Source organism: Anabrus simplex, chromosome 1 (assembly GCF_040414725.1).
Source record: "Anabrus simplex isolate iqAnaSimp1 chromosome 1, ASM4041472v1, whole genome shotgun sequence".
NCBI classification, from domain to species: Eukaryota; Metazoa; Arthropoda; class Insecta; order Orthoptera; family Tettigoniidae; genus Anabrus; species Anabrus simplex.
In genome coordinates this window covers 610,360,485-610,385,836 of record NC_090265.1, presented here as the reverse complement: position 1 = coordinate 610,385,836, position 25,352 = coordinate 610,360,485, and the positions used below count along the sequence as shown (strand labels likewise).

General features: G+C 37.8%; 1 protein-coding gene across 1 annotated transcript in view; it reads left to right on the top strand.

Moving 5' to 3' along the window:
• Window positions 1-21,488, top strand: part of LOC136857202 (legumain) — a 137,972-nt gene extending 116,484 nt beyond the window's left edge. Inside the window, exon 11 of the mRNA XM_067135665.2 lies at window positions 19,167-21,488. Within this exon, the coding sequence (XP_066991766.2) occupies window positions 19,167-19,298 (132 nt within the window). The 3' untranslated portion in view covers window positions 19,299-21,488. The remainder of the gene's footprint in view (window positions 1-19,166) is intronic.
• The last annotated feature ends 3,864 nt before the right edge of the window (window positions 21,489-25,352 follow it).

The window sequence follows — 25,352 nt, the reverse complement described above, 5'->3', positions numbered from 1 at the left end:
GATTCAGGTAGAAAACCCTGGCCTGGCCTGGCCGGGCCGGGAATCGAACCCGGGGCCTCCAGGTAAGAGGCAGGCACGCTACCCCTACACCAAGGGGCTGGCAAATAACTGTGAAAAATTGCTGCTTGAGACGCACAAAATTCAACCACACCTCAGCCAAGGAATCATCAAAGAACTGTTTGGTTACAGTTGGACACCTGCTTTGTGATTCAAAATATAATATACAACTTCAGTACTCGTTCATTGGAAGGTAACAAGGAAAGCCACCTTGTTCTACTGAAACCAAGAACTTTGGAATACTCAATTTAGACAAAATCACAAAACAAAATCAAGAAGGCCACACGTACAGTGTAAAAGTGAAAATATGAGTAGATATTCTGCACTACTCTTTGAACACAAACTGGAAGACAGTCCTCAGCAGTTTGTATTGCATTGTTGACAGTGTGAGCACTGCAGTCAACACGAACAATCGATTTCTCAAGAGACTTCTGCACGATGGAATAAACATTTTTAGAACCTTTTCAAGATCAGCCAGTTCAGCTCCTTAAAAGAAAGTAGTGAGAAATGAGTTGGATGCAGCAGCATTGTCAGCGAGTTTGTACTTCTTAGTATTAGTCTGCAGAAAGTCTAACCACTTTACTTTCAAGATGAAAATCATTTAGTGTTTTCAGGACAAATGACGAAATAATGTCAGTAGTTTCCTCTACCTGTTCTTTCAAAATCTAACAATTATACCTGTACCCCCTTGTTGTAAATAAAATAGCAAACAAGAAGGGGGAAAAGTTTGGTGGATTTGTGATTTGAAGAGTCTGTATAAACCGAGACATAGTTCACATTTTCCAAGTCCTTTTTCACTTCAGATATCGCAAATGGACTAATCACATTAGTGACAATAGCTTCACACTTTGTGTTGTAGCACACAAATATTTTGGTTTGAAATGTGTTGTAGCACACAAATATTTTGGTTTGAAATACTTCTGAAGCAGTTTAAAAGTGCAGTCTGCCAAGCAAAATGTTAGATTATGTTTAAGAGTATGGAATGCAAAACTGTCTTCAGAAGCTGCCAATTTCTGTTCAGCTGACCCCAGTTCAGCTCCTTAAAAGAAAGTAGTGAGAAATGAGTTGGATGCAGCAGCATTGTCAGCGAGTTTGTACTTCTTAGTATCCAAATGTCATACAATCTCGCTTTTCCCACAGTTTGTTATTGAAAAACAAAGCTGAACATTTGGTGCAGTGAACGTCACTTTTCGATTTATCGGGTACTATAAACAGGTAGAGAAACTGCAATTCGGCATTTAGTACACATTTACCTTTAACTTTCAGCATGATTACCATGGCTTGCTTAAACCACACTACCTGATCATTTGGATAATCACCAGTACCGTTGCCTACGTGATACTCAAAGCTGTGAAAGAACTGTTTTCACAACGCCAGTACACAACTACACTGCTCCAAACTGCTCTTCCCGTCATGAAAGTAACGACCGCAGCGACAACCGGAAACAGGAGTGTTTATATTTGAAGCTATAGCCATTTTAAATTAAATATTCATTATTTCTCGTTCCCTTTCATTCGTTTAAAACATTAATAATACATTTACCACATTCTGCAAAAGAAATGAAACAATTTTTAATGAAAAAATATTTTGCAGTATTTTTGCAGGATAATTTATAAAAAGCAGGATATTTATACAATTTTTTAGCCTCTTCGTGGACCGCAGGATAGGATGTTAAAAAAAAAAAAAAAAAAAGGAGTATCCTGCAAAAAGCAGGACATCTAGTCACACTAAATGTAAATCCAGAAGGTGAGTTGTTGGTGTATTTTTGCATGAGGAACCAAATGATTTTTGGAAACACCTGGTTTACGAAGAATAACAGTCAGAAGATTACAAGGTATAGTTGAGGAGACAGACGAACAAAGACCATGATTGATTATATAATCATAGAGAAAGAACACCGGAAGAAACTTTTAGATGTAACAGCCATTCTTGAAAAAAGTCCGTAGTGGTGATTATAGAGTTGTGATAGGAAAATTGAAAGTGGAAAAGATTGAAAAACCCCCATTAAGAAGCGAGAAAAGAATTAAAGTGTGGAAGTTGAAGGAGAAAAGTATACAAGAAGAATTTCAAAGTGAAATAATACCCTCGGTACCCAGGATAGAGATGCAGAATGTTGAAGATGAGTGGAAAAGATTTAAGGAAGCACTGGTTGGATGTGCATAAAAGGTATGTGGTAGAACATCAGGAAATGTGAAAGACAAAGATTAAAGTGAAAGAAAAGAAAATGGCATGGAAAGCATGGAAAACAAATAGGACTGAAGAAAGAAAATATGTGGAGACAAATAATTTGACCAAGAAAGTAGTGGAGGAAGAAAAGCTGGGCCTTATTCACACAAAAATTGAGAGATGATATGCAGGTCAGCTAGAAATTACTGTATGGTATTTTAAGAAACAAAAAGAGAGATCAAGTAAATACCAGATTTGTGAAGGATGAAGGTGGCATAACATTAACAAAGCCAGAAGAAATACTAAATAGATGGAGAGAGCATTTTCAGAAGTTGCTGAACATGAGAACTAATGACAGTCATTCAGTGGACTAGGAGGAAAGGCAATTAGTTGATGAAGAAATGGATAAAGAAATTACAATGAATGAAATTGAAATGGCAGTAAGAAAGATGAAGAATGGAAAAACTGCTGGAATAGATGAAATTTCAGTGGAGATGATAAAGGCAGCTGGAGCTGTAGGCCAGCAGCGGACATATCGAGTTCTCAGGATGGTCTGAGCGAATAAGGAGGTCCCTGAGGTTTGGCAAAAAGGAATAATCACCACAATTTTCAGGAAAGGCGATAAGAAAGTACTGCAGAACTACAGGGGAATTACCATATAATCTCAAATTCCACCCGCCACCGAATAAGACCCGCACCCTAAATTTGAGACGGCATAATACGGAAAACAATAAAAATTCAAATAACTTACATACCTATTTAATTTTCTTCAAATAGACCAGAAATATAAATTCAGTGATGGATCAGTGAAAAGTGATCTGTTGGGTAATTGCGTGTATTTGTATAATTTTACTGACGACAACGTTCAAAGTGAAATTTAAGATGATGTCCGCATACTGTGAATAAGAAAGAAGGGAAAATACATTGAATTTTTGCATTATTAGATCGTACATATATTCATATTCATCATCATCATCATTTCCCTCTATCCAGCTATAGCCAGGTAGGGGATATACTTATTATGAAAAATTATTATATGCTAAATCGGATTGATTGAGATGACTGTACATGTTTGCCAACCAGTTATCATTATAGAAAACTTCTGCTAGTAAAAGGAACTAGATATTACCAAAATAACCCTAAAAACATTTGCGTAGAGACATCTACTGGAGGACGCGAGATATTAAACGTGATGATAACTGCACTGTTTATTACCAGGGCTTATAAATTTGGATTTAAGTTTCCGGAAACTCATTAAAGTTAACAGTGCAGTTAAAGTTACAAGCTGTGCGCGTAGAGGCGCGCGGCTGTAAGCTTGCATCCGGGAGATAGTAGGTTTGAATCCCACTATCGGCAGCCCTGAAAATGGTTTTCCGTGGTTTTCCATTTTCACACCAGGCAAATGCTGGAGCGTACCTTAATTAAGGCCACGGCCGCTTCCTTGCAACTCAGGTCTTTCCTATCCCATTGTCGCCATAAGACGTATCTGTGTCGGTGCAACGTAAAGCCCCTAGCAAAAAAAAAAAAAAAAAAAAGAAGTTACAAGCATATTTAGGTAACTCAAAGGTAACTATTGTGTACCAGAAATCGGCCATAAGTGAAGTACCTGATCAGACAGAAAAATGACAACCTACAACCTGCTTTCCAGTCAATGACCGAGTCAGGGATGGGATGAATGAAGCCCCCAACTTGTGGCGAGGATATGAATAATTGTGCCAACTGCCAAGGCCTGTCGCACTCCTCTTGGGCAATGATTAATGACTGACAGATGAAATGAAATGATAGTGGAGAGTGTTGCTGGAATGAAAGATGACAGGGAAAACTGGAGTACCTGGAGAAAAACCTGTCCCGCCTCTGCTTTGTTCAGCACAAATCTCACATGGAGTGATCGGGATTTGAACCACGATATCCAGCGGCGAGAGGCCGACGCGCTGGTGTCTGAGCCACGGAGGCTCTCCACTCTAATAATAATAATAATAATAATAATAATGTTCTGGACCGTCGTCAGAATGTGTGGACCGCGCTGGAAATGGGTCCTGGCCACTATGAATGCAGTCCGGTCGCGGGTTCAGTACCGCCACGGCACCCAAGACAACACCACGCTGGATCTCTTCAAGGATTTGATCCAAATTAAAAATGCTTATAGGAAAGGATAGCAAGATTTAGGGACTGAACAGACCGGGCGGAATACCTGGAGCTAGCTCCAGAAGTACGAAATCGATAACTGGAAAAAAAGATTGAAAAATTGGAACTTTGCCGCCAGATAGCGAATTTTAGCGGATTATGTATAAAATGTTAGGCATTCAATTATAAATTTCAGTATAATACCGTTGTGAAGCATGTGTATTTTGCTAGTTAAAACTAAAATTCATCCTGTTTTATCAGAGGGCAGACTCACCCAGAATACGCTGCTGAAAAGGAAATAAACCTCATCAGGCAGGCAACTGAGAAAAAAAAAACTTGAATCGGTGGATATATCCGCGTTCCCCACCGAGCAAGTGACTTGTAGCCGCGGATCTCGCCGCATCACCCACCGAACTGGTTAATGATCTGTCCAGTTAATAAAATTCTTCATCATCATCATCATCATCATCATCATTTCCCTTTATCCAGCTGTAGCCGGGTAGGGGCAAATATGGTTCCCCTCCACTTTCTTCGGTCTTTCCACCACTCCTCTTCCAACACTGTGTCCCAGTCCAGGTTTCTTTCTATAATGCTGCGTTGGATGGTATCCTTCCATCTCAATCGTGGTCGTCCACGGCCTCTCCTTCCTTGGATTTGCATTTTCCATCACCTTTTTTGGCATTCTTTCGTCGCTCATTCGCTTTATGTGCCCAAACCATCTTAGTCGGCTCTTCTCTATTCTATCATTCATTTTTTCCACTCCAATTTCTTCCCGCATAAAATTCTTATATTGTGATATTCTTCACCACAAGTCGTCATTACGCAGAGGCTCAACTTCGTAGCCAATTATTGCAATAATCTTTGAAGTCTATTTAAATGCCAGAATAAATATACCATCTCCAGCCTTGGACTTGCCCTTCTTTTTTTAGGTTTTCGTACCGGTATTTAAATGAAACCTCTTATTCTGCGCAAAAAGAGTACAGGAGAAAGGTGACAATTGAATATCATTATGCCCGACATCATTCAGAATAGCGAAATAATGTTAATGCTACACACTGCTGACTTGATCGTTAATGTTAATGCCATGTTAGATAATGAGCCTCTTATAGTGTTCTGCGAAATGCAATTTCCATTATGTTACGTTAAAATCTTAACAAGGTTTTAACTAACACTCTGTTATCGGATTTTTAACAGTGGGGATGAAATTGGCCGTTAGTGGTTTTGTTTAACCTTGAATTCTATCGGCACAAATAGGCTTTTAAAAAGCATATACAATTTTTTTTTTCTAGGTTAGAACCATATGAGAAAACAAGTAGAACATTCGTAGGACTGCATTAACAGAGATTACTAGGGACTACTATTTGGTCTGAATGCAATTGTCCTTCAGCTCTTTATGAGTTTCAAGACTTTTTTTGTGCTCATAAGACAAAACCAAATATTTCAAACTTGGAATCAGTTAGTTATTTTGTTTTTAGAAAGTCTGAAATTGAAGGTGTTCCAGTTTCGAATTATAGGCCACTCTGTGATAGAGGGAGTGAAGAGGTTTGAGTTTATGAGGTTTTCAGTACAATCCAGTGTAAAATTTTTATAATACAGGTCGGGATTGAGCAGACCTTGATATTGGTCGTATGAATAGGTATAGTTGATGGTTACTGTGACACACTGGAATGCCACGATAGTTGGACTTTACAGTTTTTCTCCTTTTTGACTGAATAACATCATGTAAAACATGCATCCACACGGCCCCCCACATGTACTCAGCAGCGGTAATTTCAAATGCGTACAGGCTTCTTGGTTTACATCCGATCTCAGCAGAACAAATAGCATTCTTCACAGCAATGGTGTCGCGATTTTATAAAAAAAAAGTTTGTCCTAAGTAATATTTACAGGTGCGAGTGGCTTCATCACAAATTTAGATTACCAAAATCATTAGTCTGAAATTTTGAAGCACTATAATGTCTTAAGCCAGCCTTGTGGTATAGGGGTAACGTGCCTGCCTCTTATCCGGAGGCCCCAGGTTTGATTTCTGGCTAGCTTGGCAATTTTTACCTTGATCTGAGGGCTGATTCAGTCTGCCTGATGGCCATGGTCATTCATGCTACTACTTTGATTTACGTCACACCAACACAGATAGGTCTTATGGCGATGATCGGATGGGAAAGGCCTAGGAATGGGAAGGAAGCGGCCGTGGCCTTAATTAAGGTACAGCCCCAGGCTTTGCCTGGTGTGAAAATGGCAAACCAGAGAAAACCATCTTCAGGGCTGCCGACAGTGGGATTTGAACTCACTATCTCCCGGATGCAAGCTCACAGCTGCACGCTCCTAACCGCACGGCCAACTCACCCGGTCGTGGTCATTCATGTGTGAAGTCTATATGATCTGACACCATGGTTAGCTGGTTCGAGTCCCGTTGGTCGAAAAAATTTTCACCATCAGTATGTTGGCCGGCAGGGTAGGAGAGGTGGTGGTGTACAATTTCTGATCGCTGGATTAAATTCCAAACCTCTCCGCAGTGCTCATATGGAGTGAGGACATATGTTGATGGTGATCTGTAAAACCTTGGACATAAAGCCTTGAGCAAACCTTATGATGCTATTCGATAGGAGTAGTCTTATGTGCCAGCTCAGGGTTTCACCCTTTCCCTTCCTTCTATCATGTTATTACGAAGATTCATCTCATTTCATACTCAACCCCGTAGAGAAACGGGACAAGGGTTGGACATACATACATTCATACATCTGAGGGCTGATTTGTAGCGGCATACGTCACCACTGTTGGAGACCAAATATTACGATAGGAATGTAATGAAATACAACTGACAGATGTCTCATGAGTAGGTGACGGTCTCCGTCATTTGTTTCATTGTTTCCTTTATGGAAGGTTCTCCGTTGACAGACCATGTTGTAATTTTCAATAAAAAAAAAACAACAGTAATTTTAAAATTCGTAATTAAAGAGTGACCTAAGACCTTTAATTTAAGCCTTCATATTTTTCTATATGTTTTCCGAGTTGAACTTAGATATTATAAAAATCAAACCAAAACCCATGGCACATCAGCCCCAAATGGCCTTGGCCTGCAACGTGATTGCTGTTCAGGGGACGGCCTAAAGTTTAACTCTCAAATATGTATGTTATTAGTGGTCCTATCGATAAATACAACATAACTAAAGTTATATAAAAGTACATGTCTGATAATTTATGTGGTCCACTCAGAATGACGTTTTGGAAAGTGTTACCACACTCCTCCTTGAGAGTATATTGTTGCTTGCACCACAGTTTTTTTATTAGTAGTACAGATACCATTTCATACCAGTGGTAGGTTTGATCATTTATATTGCTTTTGTATAACATAACTTGAAAATGATGAAACACACACAATATATTGAGCATCAACATCATAGAAACTAGTAGTCTTGATGTTGCACTAATTAAAAATGGTTCACCAGTGCAAAATATATGTCAGGCTACTCATGCACTCATAATCATAAGGGTTAAAATGATTTTCTAACTGAGCTTTAAGGCTATTTATGCTTCAGATCGATACAACAGCATGTTGTGGCATCTGAAATGTCTTATTACAGCATTGTAGAAATTAGGCTTTTTTATTAAGTTACTCAGAAATTTCTTTTAAATTGCAATCAAAGAAATTGCAGAGGGCATGTGCTGTATTTGTGAAGGTGTGTATTCATTTTATGGCTGAGAAGCTTCTTTCAGTGGAAGTGCTATACTCCGTACGGCTCTACTTCTAAATTGATGTTTTAGCAGATTTTGGCTCTTTCTGGTGGCTATGCACTGAAGCATAGACATCCAACCAATCTCAAGCTGCCATTCATATCGATTTATATCGGCAGAGCACGATCTCGAAACCCAGTTGCCAACTCTAATATTTACATTCGCCACGTGGTTAACCTATCTCGCTCAGCGTGTGTGGTATTCGGTACGGTGCGCGATCTTTTGCATTTTCCTTCAATATTTAGTGTGTTTTTCATATTGTTGGAGGGTTCCAGTGACTCTGAGATCAGTAGTGTGTTCCCTTTGTAGGCCATAACCTCCTTTCTGTGCCAGCCATTAGCCGTTAGTGATGTATTATTTCCTCATTCTCTTTTATTGTTAATAATATATTCTCTTTTAGTGCCCGATATTGTTAGGAAGTGTAGTTCCTGGGAATTTGTTTTCAATCCATATTCATTCGTTTTTCTGAGTATGTATTACAATTTAAAAGGGCCATTTACCGCGGTCATATTGCATCAGCTGTTCTCGCAGGTGTAGCGCGCTGGCAACAGAGGGAAGGCGATGCTCATTTGTTTTGCGAAACTTCAATTTAGAAGTAAGGCTGTGCGGAGTATAGTTGCTGGCATGGTGAGAAAGAGGTCAATCAATTTTCTTGCTTCTGGATATGATTAATACCACTGGTGTTCAAATTTTGGTAGAGGTCATATGCATTATTTTTCACAAGGTCTGATTTTGTGTAGAGGACAGAAAGTTCACTTTTAAGTTTTATGCTGTCAACATTTTGTCCATAGGTCTTCACTAACGACTGAGTGGCACTGTTCAGGAACTTCTTCACAAAATTGTTAAACTGGTTAATATCAATTAACTGAAGGAAATTCAGGTTGTTAATATCAGAAACTCTGTCTGATAGTTGCAAGGACATAACATCAATTATTTCCAAATACAATCAGAGGTACGATTTTTTCTTAGTTCCTATAAAATCAATTCTTTGGCGCTTGTGAGGGTAATCTTGTCTCCCTTCATCGTCTTGCAACTTTCACCACATAGTTTCAAAATTATTTTTGATTGTCTGCAAAAACGCTTTAAACTGCTAGATATCTTTGGAGCAGAAGGCAATATCACACATTTCCTTTTACGTATCCGATACAGAACATCACATTGAGGAAGCAGTTCAGCAAATAAATTTAATAGGAAATAGAAAGCTTGAATTCTCGTTCCACCGTCCCATTCATGCCGTTATTCTTTCATTTCTCTGAAGAATTCAAGGAGATCTGTATAGATAGAGGACAGAACTTCAACCAGCCTCCAGCATATATCCATCGGGTAGGTGCTACTGTTGGTAATAAATAGTCTTTGTATTACTTTATCAAGGGCAGTGGCCCATTTAAGGAATGACATAAGAAACCCCTGCTAACCCGGACAAGGTCTGAAAAAATACTTGGCATTCTTTGATGTGGTTAACAGATTGCTGTAATACCTAGTGAACAAATTTAGTCTGACCATATTTATCCACGACTAGCTTCTGCAACCTACTGTGCTCTTCTGCGATCACTGCTGTGCCATCAAAAGTCTATACAACTAACTTTTCACCACCCTGAAATTCTTGTTACACTCCAAGGAGATGTTTAGGGAGAGAAAGAGCAGAATGGTCACCGCTTACGTCACTGAATCTCAAAACTGTCTCTTGAATTTCGCCTTCGGGACTAACATTTCTAAATACAGTCGAGAGTTTTGCTCTATTAGAAACATCTGTACTTTTACCTGAAATTATGGAAATAAAGTTTACTTTCTTAACCTCGTCTTTAATTTTGATGATCCTAAAAGTAGCTATGCCTTCAATAATATACACTGCTGGAAAAATGAAAAATTAATACACCCTCTTAGAGTTTTCCAATTCGCTCAAGATTTATTGTTGAAGCAGTGCATATGGAGTACATGAAATTAATAGCTCAAGTGGTACTGAGGTACCAGGTGTTGATCCATGCTGAAACACTCATATTAGTATGTGGTGTATCCTCCACGGGCGGCAATGCAGGCACTGATTCTGGCATCCATTCGATCATACCGATGGCGAATACTGTCTTGGGATACATTATTCTGTGCATGTTTGACCTGTTCAGATAGTTTTGCAAGAGTTGTGGGTTGACGAGTCGTACGTGTCGGTTGTCGTCCCATCATATCCCACTTGTGCTCGATGGGAGAAAAGTACCAAGATTGTGCTGGCCAGGGAAGTTGCTGTACATCTGGCAGAGCACGCTGAGTTTCACATGCAGTGTGTGGGCGAATATTATCCTGTTGGAACAACACATCACCTTCCAGTTGCAAGAATGGCAAAAGAACGGGTCTTAAAACATTCTGCACATACCGAGTGCTGATCAGCGTTCCCTCTACCAACACTAAAGGTGAACGAGAGTTGTAGCTTACCGCACCCCATACTATAAGGCCTGGGGTGGGGCCAGTGTGTCTTGGACGAATGCACTCTACGAGACAGCGCTCGCCAGGTCTACGTTGTACGTGCAAACGACTATCACTTGTGTACAGGCAGAATCTGCTTTCATTGCTGAAGACTACGACCTGCCATCCCATCTTCCAAGTGATCCTCTGATGGCACCAGTCGAGCCGTGCACGTCGCTACTATGACGTGAGTGTAAGATGGGCTAGAGGTGTGCGTGCCCGTAGTCCCACTGCTGGTAACCGGTTCGCAACAGTTCGTGTTGACACTTCTTGGCTCACAAACCCTCTTATCTGTGCTGTGGTAGCTGTACGACCTGTCACTGCTACCCTTGCAATGATCTTGGCGGACTTCTGTGCTGCGTGGACGTCCAGAATCTTGTCTATGGGTGTGAGAATGTTCATGTGACTATGGCATCCAGCATCGTTGCACAGCTGATGCAGCACGTCCGACTTGTGTGGCAAATCTCCGAAAGGACCATCCTGCCACTCGGAAGACCACAATTTGACCCCTGTCCAACTCGCTCAGTTGGCTGTAGGAAGCACGAGTGCGTCTCCATGGCATGGCACCTGTTTGCTGTACACGTTTACATCACACTGAGCCTTATGACTTTAAACATTTCGTATTAAAGGGTACATGCAGTTCCTGGCAGCTATGTCGCTACGCTATCTGTTGGCAGATGATGTTGAAACCATTATCAGTACATCTACTACCCTCCAGGTAGCATCTGCCTTCACTGGATCAAAATCGATGTTTTCTTTCCAGGTGTACTAATTTTTTTTCCCTGGCAGTGTAATTTTGAATGTCAGATAAAAGTCCTAAGAAAACTGTAGATGGTTCTAAGTGGTGCCAAAATATGTCATCTTTCTTAGCAGTTAATGCTAGTAACTCTAACGCTAGTAACTCCCTGTAATTACTTCTGTTATCAGAATCTTCAGTTTCTTGATGACCCCTGAAAGGTAATCCTTGCTTTCAAACAGTATCCAGTGAAGTGCTGATAATATATATTATTCTTTACTAGTTCATTATGCCCACCAATTTTCTTTCTGTAAGCTGTACTGTATTCTGAACCTTCCGAACTGAATAATATCGGCAACAACATTGATGTGGGCTTGAGACACCTCATGGTGTCTCTTTAAAACTCTGAAACTATATAAATTCTCCATACTGCCTTTTTTTTCCAACCATTCTTTCCTGAGGAAAATAGAACACACGGCGAACAATATAGTTTATTCATTTTTGTTACCACGAGTCATGAAAATATCGTACTGTTCTTTTTGATTCGTTGACTAAATTTTTACGAGAAGGCATGGGTCTATCTTTTTCAATTATGTTATTCTTTTCTTCAAAGGTTCTTAACGAAATTGGTGTGTTCATTAAACTTTCTATTATGTATGAGCATTTTGGGCCCACCAACTCACTTATTTTCGAGATGGAAGTGGCAGTATTTATTTTAATGTTTTATAAGTTGTGGGGTACTATTTGCAATCCTTACCAAAGACAAATCAAATGTAAATTCACATTTTAACAAGAAAAGTCACATCGTATTATAACAAGATTAAATTAATAAACTTCATTGCTTGTTCGTATTGAACATGACATTGAGGTCTTGGAGAACTTAGGAAAAGTAAGTTTGCTGGATGTTATGGAGTGTTGGTATATACACCTGGAACAGTATTTTAATCTAAACCTTAATTTAAATGAGATTTTTGAAAACTCAAATATTCTATTTGATTTCCTTATTGCGTTTTTTTTTTTAAACATACAGGTCCTGGTCAATAGTTCAGTGTTTCGTATTATGCGTAATAGCTTTGCTAGTTGCTTCTTACGACCACACCCTCCAGAGCTCCAACAAATTGCCGTTCCTCAGTTGCTCCTCCCACTTGCCCCTACTTCCCCTCTTCAATCGCAACCCACCTTGGACACTTGATTTTTAGCACAACACTGCTTGCTTTTCTTCATTGCGCTTCACATTGACAGCGACTTTTGAGGTGAGTCACGTAAAAACAATTATGTTATAAGACACAATTTCATATCTTGCCTCATCGGTGAAGTGATAGTTTTTAACATTCTTGTTATTACAGGTCCGTATTGAACTGGGAATGCTGTTCTTGATAACATCTTAAGGACTTTGTTGCTCGTTTCCGCCTCATTAAGATTGCTCCATTAAAGGGACACCGTAGTTTTCATTGAATTATTTCTACCACGATACTATGAGAAGTTTTAAGAAGTGCGATAAATTAAGCACATAGTGTTTCAAGACTATTCTATTTTATAATTTGTTCTTTTTTAAATCCACTTTATATCATAAGTGAGCAAATCGGTTCACATATGTTTTTATCAGTTTATAGCTTAAGACTTGCAAGTCTTTGACTTGTTGAAAATATGAATTTAGAGACAGTATATTTTAAACACAGTTTTATGTTGTTAATATGGTTTTAAATTGTGATGAATTTGATGTTGATAAACTTACATGATTGTCAATTTTTCTACAAACTTCTATCAGCTGATGATGATGCAGTGAAGCTTCGAAATTAGTACTGATTGAAAAATATATGTTGTAATTCCATCTATGCAACAATTTTTATATATTTAATAAGGTGGACCCATAATTATAATAAAAAGTTGTAATCTTGGTTCATTGCGGACAAGCAATGAAGTTTATTAATTTAACTGAAGAAGTCCACCAAGCAAAGATGGCAGCCCATTGGTTTTTGGGCTTAAGAATTAAGGTAGGAAGGATAGGCAAGGATGTAAAGTTTTTCAAACAATGCATCAAGTTTAATCTGAGACCAAATTTGAAAAAAAAGAGTATTTAAAACGAATCAGGTGCTTTCCTACCAGCGCAATGTACGACAAAAATGTAAAAGATTTTGTTTAAAAAATGCATTAAAATTTCTTTATAAGAAAAAACCTTTTTGAATCAGCAATTATATGAGGCTCACCTCAGGGCTGCTGACTTGCTTACTAAAGCTTAATGGAACATTTTCAGGACTCGGTTCAGAATAAATTAAATAACTTGCTTCTTGCTAAACAGACAATATTGGATAAAAAATTAAAAATGCTAAAGAAAGAATCAACATCAACCGGGCGAGTTGGCCATGCGGTTAGGAGCGTGCAGTTGTGAGCTCGCATCCGGGAGATAGTGGGTTCAAACCCCACTGTTGGCAGCCCTGAAGATGGTTTTCCGTGGTTTCCCATTTTCACACCAGGCAAGGCTGTACCTTAATTAAGGCCACGGCCGTCTCCTTCCCAGTCCTAGGCCTTTCCTGTCCCATCGTCACCGTAAGACCTATCTGTGCCGGTGCGACGTAAACAACTAGCAAAAAAAAAAAAACCGACATCAAGTAAACCCGTCTTAAGAACCAAACATTTCTCTAATAAAGATCTAATCGGGAGTTTTCATACACCAGTAATCAACCTTTCCAAGACCGACTTGAATGAGAAAGAAATGCAAATTCTTTCTAGAGGCCCAAAACATAACTGGCCTAATTTCAACCTGGCCAAAGTTGTTGAATTGGAAGTTGCGATTGGTAAATTACCACATGAGGTACAGGAGGAAGTTAGATTAGATCTAAAAAGAAAGTTGCACAATAGTTTAGTTACTAATAATAAGAGATATCCGCCTGCAGTTCCAAGGACCTCAGTATTGATAAAACATGTAGTCTAGAACTCCAAAAAGAAGGTTAAAGATGAGGAACTCATTATCACTAAAGCAGATAAAGATAATTTAATGGTAATCATGCATAAGGATGATTACATTCAAAAGACTAAAATTTTTTTGATAATGAAAACTTTTTATTGATCAAGAAAGACCCAACATAAACTCTTCAGTGCCAATTAAAACAAACATTAAAGACTGCATCCTTCCTCTTTACCGAACAGGAGAAGCAAAAACTAGTAAATATGAACCCCGGCCTTCCAACAGCAAGAGCACTCCCCAAGATCCACAAGGCCGGAGTCCCCATTCTACCCATAATAAATTACAGACCCTGTCCTCTATACAAATTGGCTAAGTTTATTCAGAAATTTCTTAAACAACACTATAGGTTTACTGCAAACAAGTCCATAAAGAACTCCATAGAATTGGTTAATAAACTAAACAATTTTAGATTGCAAGCTCACCGTTCCTTACATTCATTTGACATCGTCAGCATGTTTCCGAGTATTAGAACCAATAAGTTGCTTCCTATTATTTTCAAGAATCTAAAGTTCTACAGTCAGCTAAGTGAACTTGAGATACAAGATTTCATGAAAATTGTTAGCAATGAGTATGGTATGAAAATTAGCCCCCCGAAGACTAAATTGATGTCAGTAGGTAAGAAATTCACCAGAATTGAATGTCAGATTGGTGATACCATGCTAGAACAGGTCGATAATTTCAAGTATTTAGGTTGTGTGTTCTCCCAGGATGGTAATATAGTAAGTGAGATTGAATCTAGGTGTAGTAAAGCTAATGCAGTGAGCTCGCAGTTGCGATCAGCAGTATTCTGTAAGAAGGAAGTCAGCTCCCAGATGAAACTATCTATACATCGGTCTGTTTACAGACCAACTTTGCTTTACGGGAGCGAAAGCTGGGTGGACTCAGGATATCTTATTCATAAGTTAGAAGTAACGGACATGAAAGTAGCAAGAATGATTGCTGGTACAAACAGGTGGGAACAATGAGAGGAGGGTACTCGGAATGAGGAGATAAAGGCTAATTTAGAAATGAACTCGATGGATGAAGCTGTACGCATAAACCGGTTTTGGTGGTGGGGTCATGTGAGGCGAATGGAGGAGGATAGGTTACCTAGGAGAATAATGGACTCTGCTATGGAGGGTAAGAGAAGTAGAGGGAGACCAAGATGACGATGGTTAGACTCTGTTTCTAACGATTTAAAGATAAGAGGTATAGAACTAAATGAGGCCACAACACTAGTTGCAAATCGAGGATTGTGGCGGCGTTTAATACATTCTCAGAGGCTTGCGGACTGAACGCTGAAAGGCATAACAGTCTATAATGATAATGTATGTATGTATGTATGTATGTATGTATGTATGTATGTTTGTTAAGTTACTTATAAATAATAACTACTTCTTCTTTGACAAGGTCATTTGTAAACAGGATGAGTTGGGAATGGGGTCTCTGGCCTCGGGAATCTTGGTGGAAGTCTATTTGGATTCTTTGGAAACCTACATGATGGGGAATGACAAGGAATTTGACAACATTCTGTTTTGGTCTAGATATCTGGATGAAACATTCGTAATTTTAGACGAACATGTTAGGGACGCAACTGCTACTCTAGATGTACTTAATAACATTGACCCACAGATAAATTTACTTTGGAATCAGAAAGTAATAAATCAGTTAATTTTCTTGACTTAAAAATCAACAGATCAGATTCTTCTTTTGCTTACAGTATATTTAGAAAGCCTACACAAACCGCAGTTACTATTAGACAAGACTCAGAGCACCCACAGAATAAAAACAAATCTAGATACAATAGTTTAGTAGAACGGGCTTTTAGGATCCCCATGACAAAGGCTATTTTGAATAAAGAACTTAACATAATCCGTTCAGTGACTAAGGGTAATGGTTTTAGTGAATGCTTTATTGAACGTATCATCAACAAATTTAGGTACCGTTTACAAACCGCTTTGATCAAAGACAAACCCAATCAAAAGGCATTTGCAATATTTACTTATATCAAGGATATATATAAGTTTACTAATACTTTCAAGAAGCATAATGTCAGGGTTTCGTTTTGTACCGATAATAATTCTGATGTATTGCATAATCAGCCTCAGTCAATAGATCAAACCCATATTCCAAATCGGGTGTGTATAGATTTAAATGTAACGACTGTGGGTGCACATATCTAGGTCAAACAGGACGAAACTTTAAAATTAGATATACAGAACACACTAATGCCATAAAATAAAACAGGTTTTCCGTGGTAGGCCAGCATATGCATGATCTAAAGCATAATTTCACATCTATAGAACATGACATTGAGGTCTTGGAGAACTTAGGAAAAGGAAGTTTGCTGGATGTTATGGAGTTTTGCTATATACACCTGGAACAGTATTTTAATCCAAACCTTAATTTAAATGAGAATTCTGAAAAATCAAATATAGAAAAATCAAATATTCTATTTGATTTCCTTATTGCGTTTTTTAAAAATGTACAGGTCCCGGTCAATAGTTCAGTGTTTCGTGTTATGTGTAATAGCTTTGCTAGTTGCTTCTTACGACCACACCCTCCAGAGTTCCAACAAATTGCCGTTCCTCAGTTGCTCCTCCCACTCGCCCCTACTTCCCCTCTTCTATCCCAACCCACCTTGGACACTTGATTTTTATCACAACATTGCTTGCTTTGCTTCATTGCATTTTGCATTGACAGCGACCTTTTGAGGTGAGTCATGTAAAAACAGTTATGTTAATAATAATAATGTTATCTGTTTTATGTCCCACTAACTGCTCTTCTACAGTTTTCGGAGACGCCGAGGTGCCAGAATTTAGTCCCGCAAGAGTTCTTTTACGTGCCAGTAAATCTACCGACACGAGGCTAACGTATTTGAGCACCTTCAGATACCACCGGACTGAGCCTGCCAAGTTGGGGTCAGAAGACCAGCGCCTTAACCGTCTGAGCCACTCAGCCCGGCAACAATTATGTTATAAGACAGAATTTCATATCTTGCCTCATCGGTGAAGTGATAGTATTTAACATTCTTGTTATTACAGGTCCGCATTGAACTGGGAATGTTGTTCTTGATAACATTTCAAAGGACTTTGTTGCTCGTTTTCACCTTATTAGGATTGCTCTATTAAAGGGACACCGTAGTTTTCATTGAATTATTTCTACTACAATACTACGAGAAGTTTTAAGAAGTGCGATAAATTAAGCACATAGTGTTTCAAGACTATTCTATTTTATAATTTGTTCTTTTTTTAAATCCACTTTATATCGTAAGTGAGCAAATCGGTTTACATATGTTTTTATCAGTTTATGTCTTAAGACTCGCAAGTCTTTGACTTGTTGAAAATATGAACTTAGAGACAGTATATTTGTAACACAGTTTTGTGTGTTAATATGGTTTTAAATTGTGATGAATTTGATGTTGATAAACTTACATGATTGTCAATTTTTCTACAAACTTCTATCAGCTGATTATGACGCAGTGAGGCGTCAAAACTAGTACTGATTGAAAAATATATGTTGTAATTGCATCTTTGCAACAGGTTTTATGTACTGAATAAGGTGGATCCAAAATTATAATAAAAAGTTGTTATAACAAGAAACAATAATTAACACAAATTATAACTATGCACTGTTAAGTGTGACGAAAAGAACTGCTCAGCACCAGCATTTTAAGCATTTGTTACCACTTTGCATTGTGGTTACATGATGAGAGAACGTAGAAGGATATATCTCAGTTTCAGGGGGAGAGAGGCTTTGCTTGGTGCAGGCACAGTAATACTCACCTTGTTGTTAAAAGAGATTCAACATGTATCCACTGCCTGGAGTTGGTAACAGTCTCTCACTCTCAGCTTTGATGGTGGCTGTCTACTGCAGTGGAGTTCTCACGATATGTCCTGGAGAAGAAACAAATCCTGTATATTAATATTACTAGATTTTTATATTTTCAGACTTTTACCAGTGGTAACAGTGGATACTAACATGCTTCGCCACTGGTCTCCAACTATCACCTATCTTCATAATGGGAAGTAAAGGTGATAAAACATTCAAATCTCCAAGCGCTCCTAAATTTAGCCCCTATGAAAATATCATTCCAAGGACTGTTTATTCCTGTTGTGTAAGATAGTGTGTTATGAACTGAAACCTTATGTACTATGCAGCATGCCATTGTTTTGTCAATATCACAGGCATTGCCGGTCACTGTTTGGAAATGTTCCAGTAGTGCTACTGGAAGGCAATTTTTAACAATATTGTATGGTTTCTCCCAGTGGGGAATTGCAAGTATTTAACAATTATATCTAAAATATAACTCACTAGTTTCCTTTTGAACCAAATTTTTTTCTGAAACAGAATGTTGTTTATTTCTTCAAATGGACCACTCCTTTCTTGTATAACTCTCCCTTCATTCTGTTCAAATTTATTAACATATTGAAGATATAACATTTAACTGTTAAACTCCATTTTGGGTTCTTTAGCATGGTTTTACTTGTAAAATCTCTCCCTCATGAGCGGTAAACATTATATCATGGTAAAATATCGGTAAACTCCAAGCGAAGCTAAGTGAAACACAAATACAACTTTATCCTAGTAAATTATAAAGTTTACCGCGGTATTCTGTTTACCAAGGTTGGTGCTCTCGGGCATTAGTCCAGTTGCATTTCAAAACCATTTTATCCTATCTACAGAGAGTCTGGACACTGCTGCAACATTTGCTGTACATTGCTTGCTTGTATTCGACCATTTTCTTCCCAAATCTTTTCTGTCCCATGACTTTCCATGCCTTTCTTCTGTAGATGCTTTTGTATGCCTTTTCCAAATCAAGGAATGTCATCACCATATTCTTTTCACATTCCCATTGCTTTTGCACAATCTGTCTCATACTGAAGATGGGTTCTAGTGTTTTCTGTGTTATCAAATCTCTGAATGATTAATTTTTCCTTTCATATTTTACAGAATCCATATGCTCTGCGACAGTTGTACATCCTGAAAAATCTATGCGTTGAGGGGGCAGTGACTGAAGTTGAAGTTATGACCGAAATGGATCAAATTTGTGCCAATATGCATGCTCATGTAAGGATTGTGTAGATTAACAGGTTATTTTATAAGTAGTGCCAATCCCATTGTTTTTCTTTCTCTTTGAAACAACTATCACATCACCATATTTGGTTACATGCTTCTACGTTTCCTAACATCTGGGTGTAGATTTATGTAATGCTCTATTTCTTGCAAGTTATTTTTAAGTACTATACCTGCTTTTGTCTGTTCTACATGACAGACAGCATTTATTTGTATGAAAATGTATTTTTCTTTGTAATTTGTTTTCGATATAATGTCTATCCTTGCGTAAATTATTGACATCCCCAGCTGTTGTCTCATATATTTAGGTATTATTTTATTTTTACTTTTGAAAGAAAGAGCATTGTCCTTAATGTTCCTAGATTTCTAATGTCTTTCTAGTATGGAACCCTGGAATGTTTACCCGGCCATTATGAATTTTCTATCAATCTAAGTATAATTTTGTTAGCATAAGTTTTATGTGGGATGAGGGAACTCAGAACATTGAGTTATCAGTCCATGAATTGAAGCTAAGCTCTATTTTTGATAAGATATGGAATCTATTTTTCATAAAATAATTTAAGAAGCATTTTCATAAACTATTTAGACATTCATGATATACCTCATAATTTACAAACTACCTTTCTTTTGAATCATAAAAACAAGATAGTATGAAATACTGTTGCATAATAGTGCTGGAAGATGAAAATATCATTATACAAATTAAGTTATCTTAATTCTGGAGCAAGCTATAGTACCATGTCAGACTTCAATTAATGTACATGGTAGCATTTTTCAGTAAAGCAGTTATAGAGAATTGACTTGGCACATTTTTGAGGGTACCAATGTATTTAATTAAAGTTTTTTTGTTTGTTTTGAAAATATTTTGTTTATATTTTCACTTTATAACTAAACTTTATATATTTTGTGTAACAAATTTATATTAGAATATGTCTCACTTACCCTTTTAGTACTACAAATGGGAAAATAATATCATTGGGACATGGAAACTTGCAGCTTGTTTTTTATTTACTCCCCTCCATGACTGTGCATATGAACTAATCAGTCCTTCAGTGCTGATGTTCATTACAATATTCTAGGTTTAGTTTATTGTATAGCGGTATGCTTATTGAAGTTGTAAAGTTTAGAAGTGATCTTCATCATAGAAATTGTTTACTTCACTTCACTTAATATCCACATTGAATTACATGAAGACAACATACTGATAATTACAAAGGAAGGGAAGTGTCTGATTATGCATCATACGTGCGAATAATCTGCACATGCTAATTATAGGAGTGGAAATTCCAGAAAACTAAAAATTAGCTTTAATTTGTGTCTCATCTACATAAAATGATTCCGACATAGTATATAAATATTTTAAAAGTAATGCTCCATAATCTTTGCCGTCATCATAAACTTCAGGTGCTGTTATAGCAGCAAGCGGTATTCTGTAGTAACAAAACATCCAATTTACAATTTTTAAGTTTAGTGTAAATACCTACCGTAAAATAAGTTTGTCAGTAATTACAACTCCCGTACCTGTCTTCATCATAATTTTCTTCGTCATTGTCTACAGAAGAATAGTTGCTATCGTACTTTTTTCCGATATACTATTTCTGATATTTTCTGTATATTCAGTACTAGGTGAAACTTTTCTTTTTCCGTGAATGAGCCCTGGCAAGAACTTGTTACACTTACAGCCATACTTAACACTTGATTTACACCTCTTTTCTAACTAACTGACACTGTGGGCAGTACTAAAGTATAACTGGAATCAAGTATTATGAGGGCATAACCTGAATAATAATGCGCACCTGCTTTTGTGCGCACCTGCTTTTTTCGATGTCAGTTGAAAAAATAATGTGCACAGAGTATTCGTATGTATATGGTAATTTAAAAAATGAATTGACTTTGTATTTTTAAAGACTTTGTTTGGATATTTGTTCCACCTTTCTTCCTGTAGAAACAAAATATGACAAATGATGGTGCACTGCAAGTTTGGTAACTACTACTTAATATGTTGTGATAGAAGTTAACCTCCTGTGATATTGTGAATTTTATGGTGCTTTTAGTTAATGCTTGTTTGTGTTGGATTGTGTGCACATTTAGAGCATTAATTTAAGAGATTTTTTGGGGCTGTTGTTTGAAAGAATTTTTCAACAGTGTAGATATATTTTTGTTATTACATGTTTTAGATTTGAAATACATATTTCATTGTTATAATGAAAATCACCATATGTTTCAACACAACTGTAAAAGCTTCAATTATATGTGTATGAGAATATTTTGAAAATAAAATTGTTTGTATAGTAAATTATTTATCTTGTGGATATTTCTGGAAGTCTTGATTTTAATTAGTTTGCATTTGAAGTTATTATTATAATTGTAGATTATTACTTCAGTCTAAGGCAAGATTAAGCAAATATTTTTCACTGCCGACTGCTACTGCACACATTCAAAAGCACACTTCAGCAGTTATTGTGGCTGGGGTTGGTCAGTAAGAGTTCAGATGTTCTTGTGTTTGTATTTTAAGATTTTACCTTGCCACCATTTAAAAATGATGGGTGCAGTTTTCCTTTGTACAAAAAAGATGACAGTTCCAAGTGTTTATGCAGCCGTATACAGTAAAACCTCATTAACCCCTCAGCGCCGACCTCTATACGTGGTATAGACCCTCTTTTCTTCCGTAGCCGCCGACCTCTATACGTGGTATAGACCCATACATGGTTTCACATTTACGGCTATAGCGTGAAGAGTTTTGGAGTTACTGATATGCAAATTGTTTTGTTTCCAAGAAGACATTTTCGGGTTTATCAGTGTTGTAAATAAGAATTGAAAAATCGTTATAATGTAGTTGTTTTTGCAAGGATAATTATTTGTCAAATAAGTCTGAGCACTAATCTCTTGCTTTTTTTTAAAGTCTGTTTGCTTCATTCTTTCCTACAGAATAAAATAAGGAAATGATGATCTGAGAAGTTTGTCTTTTCGTGTGATGTTCTTTGCTCTATTTGTACATTGGGAGTGCGGTTTATTTATTATATTTGTCTTTATTTCTCAGCTTGTAATATTTTCGTAACTCTCCACGAGCGCTCTGTGTAGGCATCAGTTAGTGCTGCTTTCTGTCATACGATACGAGAACCAGTTGTTCATGGTATATATCTCGCTTGAAAGACGATGTCTCGACCTTTCATCTGAAATCTGTATTGAGTTGATATGTTTCGTCATATATGTTATTCCCCTCATTCAGTTTCGTCCTGTTGCTTTTGGTCTCGCTGCGGCTTCATCAGTCCGTGTGACGCGCCGCGCTCATCCGTGGTTTGACTGACAGTAACGTGCTTGAAATATTGTATAATTCAGATGAAAGTTTAGTCGGAAGTAGTAGTGACAGTATAAGCAGCAGTGATAATGAAATAGATGATGTAGCAGTGGTAAATGATGAGAGTGACGATGAGGAGGAAACAGTACTTGGAAATTTTGTGTAAGAGACTATAGATAATTATACAAGTCAAAGAGAAGTTTTCAACGGTGAATTCTGATTGCTAAATTCCCTAATAATACTCACACAGGTCACAGAGACAAATATTGAGCAATTTCCTTATCGGGTTCAGCTGGAGAAAGGTTTGTTTACAAAATACGCTCGGGAGGGAGGGGAACGAAATATTCAAGGCTGGTGTGCATCAGATAATACAGTTCCAAGGTTGCAGGAAAGATATTTTATCAGGAAATTAGCACCCAAGAGTTGGAAATCCAAACCTCAGAGACATTGTATCCTGTGTTCAAAACACGGTGAAAAGAAGATGTCAGTGTACTGCTGCCAGGAGTGTGACTTAAGTCCCTGTCTCAAAGAGTGCTTCGAACTCTATCATACGGAACTAAATTACTAAGTAAATGTGAAACAATTATGTAATTATCTGCATGTACATAGTGCTGTCATAAGGAATTCCAAATTTTGTGAAAATCGGGCTACTCTTATACTTGTAGTAACGCTTTAAGTGAATCGATGTATTTCAGTCGCGCGTAGTTGAAATCTCATCTGGCCGCAGCGTAGGAAGCTATTTAAATGGCGGCGACGCTGAGGGGTTAAGACAATTCTGCAGGGGACAACAAAAATGAAGATGTTAAGCGAGAAAACGCACTACTGAATACACGAATAAAAAGTATCCAACAGGGATATGGAAACACTAGATACAATTTTTTTTCGAGGTGAGTACTAATTAACCACATAACGTGGTACTAATTCTATTGAATAGGTGGTGTAATAAATATACTCCTATTGTAAACTAAGTGAGATCACTGTTTTCAATATGGAACAAAAATGAGAGTGATGGTTTGTAATGTAGTGACTGCATTTTACGTCGTGTATCCGTGGGTACGGTGATAACTGTATATACCATTTCTAAAGATGAAAGGAAAGTATTAAAAGGCGTGAAAAACACAAGAGAATAAATACCAAAACCTCTGCTGGGATTTATGAAAAGCATGTGCACTGCAAGGTGTGAAAAACATCAAACAACATATATGAAAACATATGCACTGGGGCCAATAAAAATATCCAAGTATTGCAGATCACACTCTTTCTAAAACAAATGTTAGCAGAAGCCTTTTATTTCGGAGCAGTGGGTTATTGGAACATTATTGTCTGGTCACACTCTTAGACAATGAATTGGAGGTTACACTTGGATGAACTTCTTCTCCTTGATCGTTATAGGACTTTGCATAAATAGCCTCTGTCCAGCGACTGAACCTCTTTGATGAATACAGTGCTTATATTAAAGGCCATATGGAATAAATTATTCTGCTAGGGAAAGGACATTACCATGTGCGATCGGGAGGAATGACTTGGAACACTATTTTGGAAAAACTTCGACCAAGTCAAATGATCAAGTCGGAACTTGAAGGTGGGAATTCAACATTCATGACCTCTGCACACTTAAAGATGTGGATGCCAGTTCACTAATCTGAGAAATTTTAATTTTGTCTTCATTAGCAAGGAATTTCATGACGTTTTCCATATCCATACCTAGGCTATCACAAGACAAATATACACCACGCTAATCAATTTCACACGATTATGTTTGTTGTGTAATACCATTACACGCAGGAACATATTTTAAGGAACCTTTACAATTGGTCTGCATTGAATTTAATATAAAAACACTTCTTTATACAGCTTATATTACTTCAAACCTTCTCATACTTTACAAAACATAGCGGCCATTACTACATTCAATTGTTTTTGTTCTTCTCAATGTCCAGCAGATGGAACTGCCAGCAAATGGCCGACAGTGTCGAAAGCAAAGTCCAGCACAACACACTCCCACCCTGAGTAGCAGAAGGCTACTAAAAAATACCAACAAATACGAACCCACTGCCTACAAGTCATGTCTGTCAGGAACTTCCACCGCTTGACCACCCCGAGCAACAACCAGACCACCACTGCTGTCATCCCCCGGCACACCAGAAGAATCACTGCTTCTAGAGAGCACAAGAGGGCTACCAGATGACACTTCCAATGGATAAATCCTTTTTATTGGACGTAATAACTCGTCCTGACCAGTTCTGAGTTGCACTGTTCTGACGACACCATCCTTACCTGGTATAACTTCAACTATGTATCTAAATGGCTAGTCTATATGCTTGAGATTATCACACCCAATCAACTTGATTTCTGACAAAGACCGTCCATTTGTCTCCCCTGGTAATCCCCTCAACTACTGTAGTAGAATCTCTCCAGAACAAAGTATTCACATTTTTCCATCCTAATCCATCCAGAACTGACTTCACAAGCCCTGCTCCTATAGTTGCTGCCATAAGCTCCAAACGAGGCATAGAATTCTTTTTTTATAGGTGAGACTCGTGTCTTGACCGCCAACAGATGAAGTTGAATATTGTCGTTTGTCTCTACCCTGAGGAAACTACTGCTGCATATGCCTTTTGACTGGCATCAAAAAAGGTGTGTGAAGTGTTTACTCTATATTCACAGGTTTCTGTACCCATTGGGGGATGCCAGACTCTTCTAATTGAGGGAGTTCTTCATACCACAACAGAAATTATTTCTTGATAGTATCATCAACTTCTGTA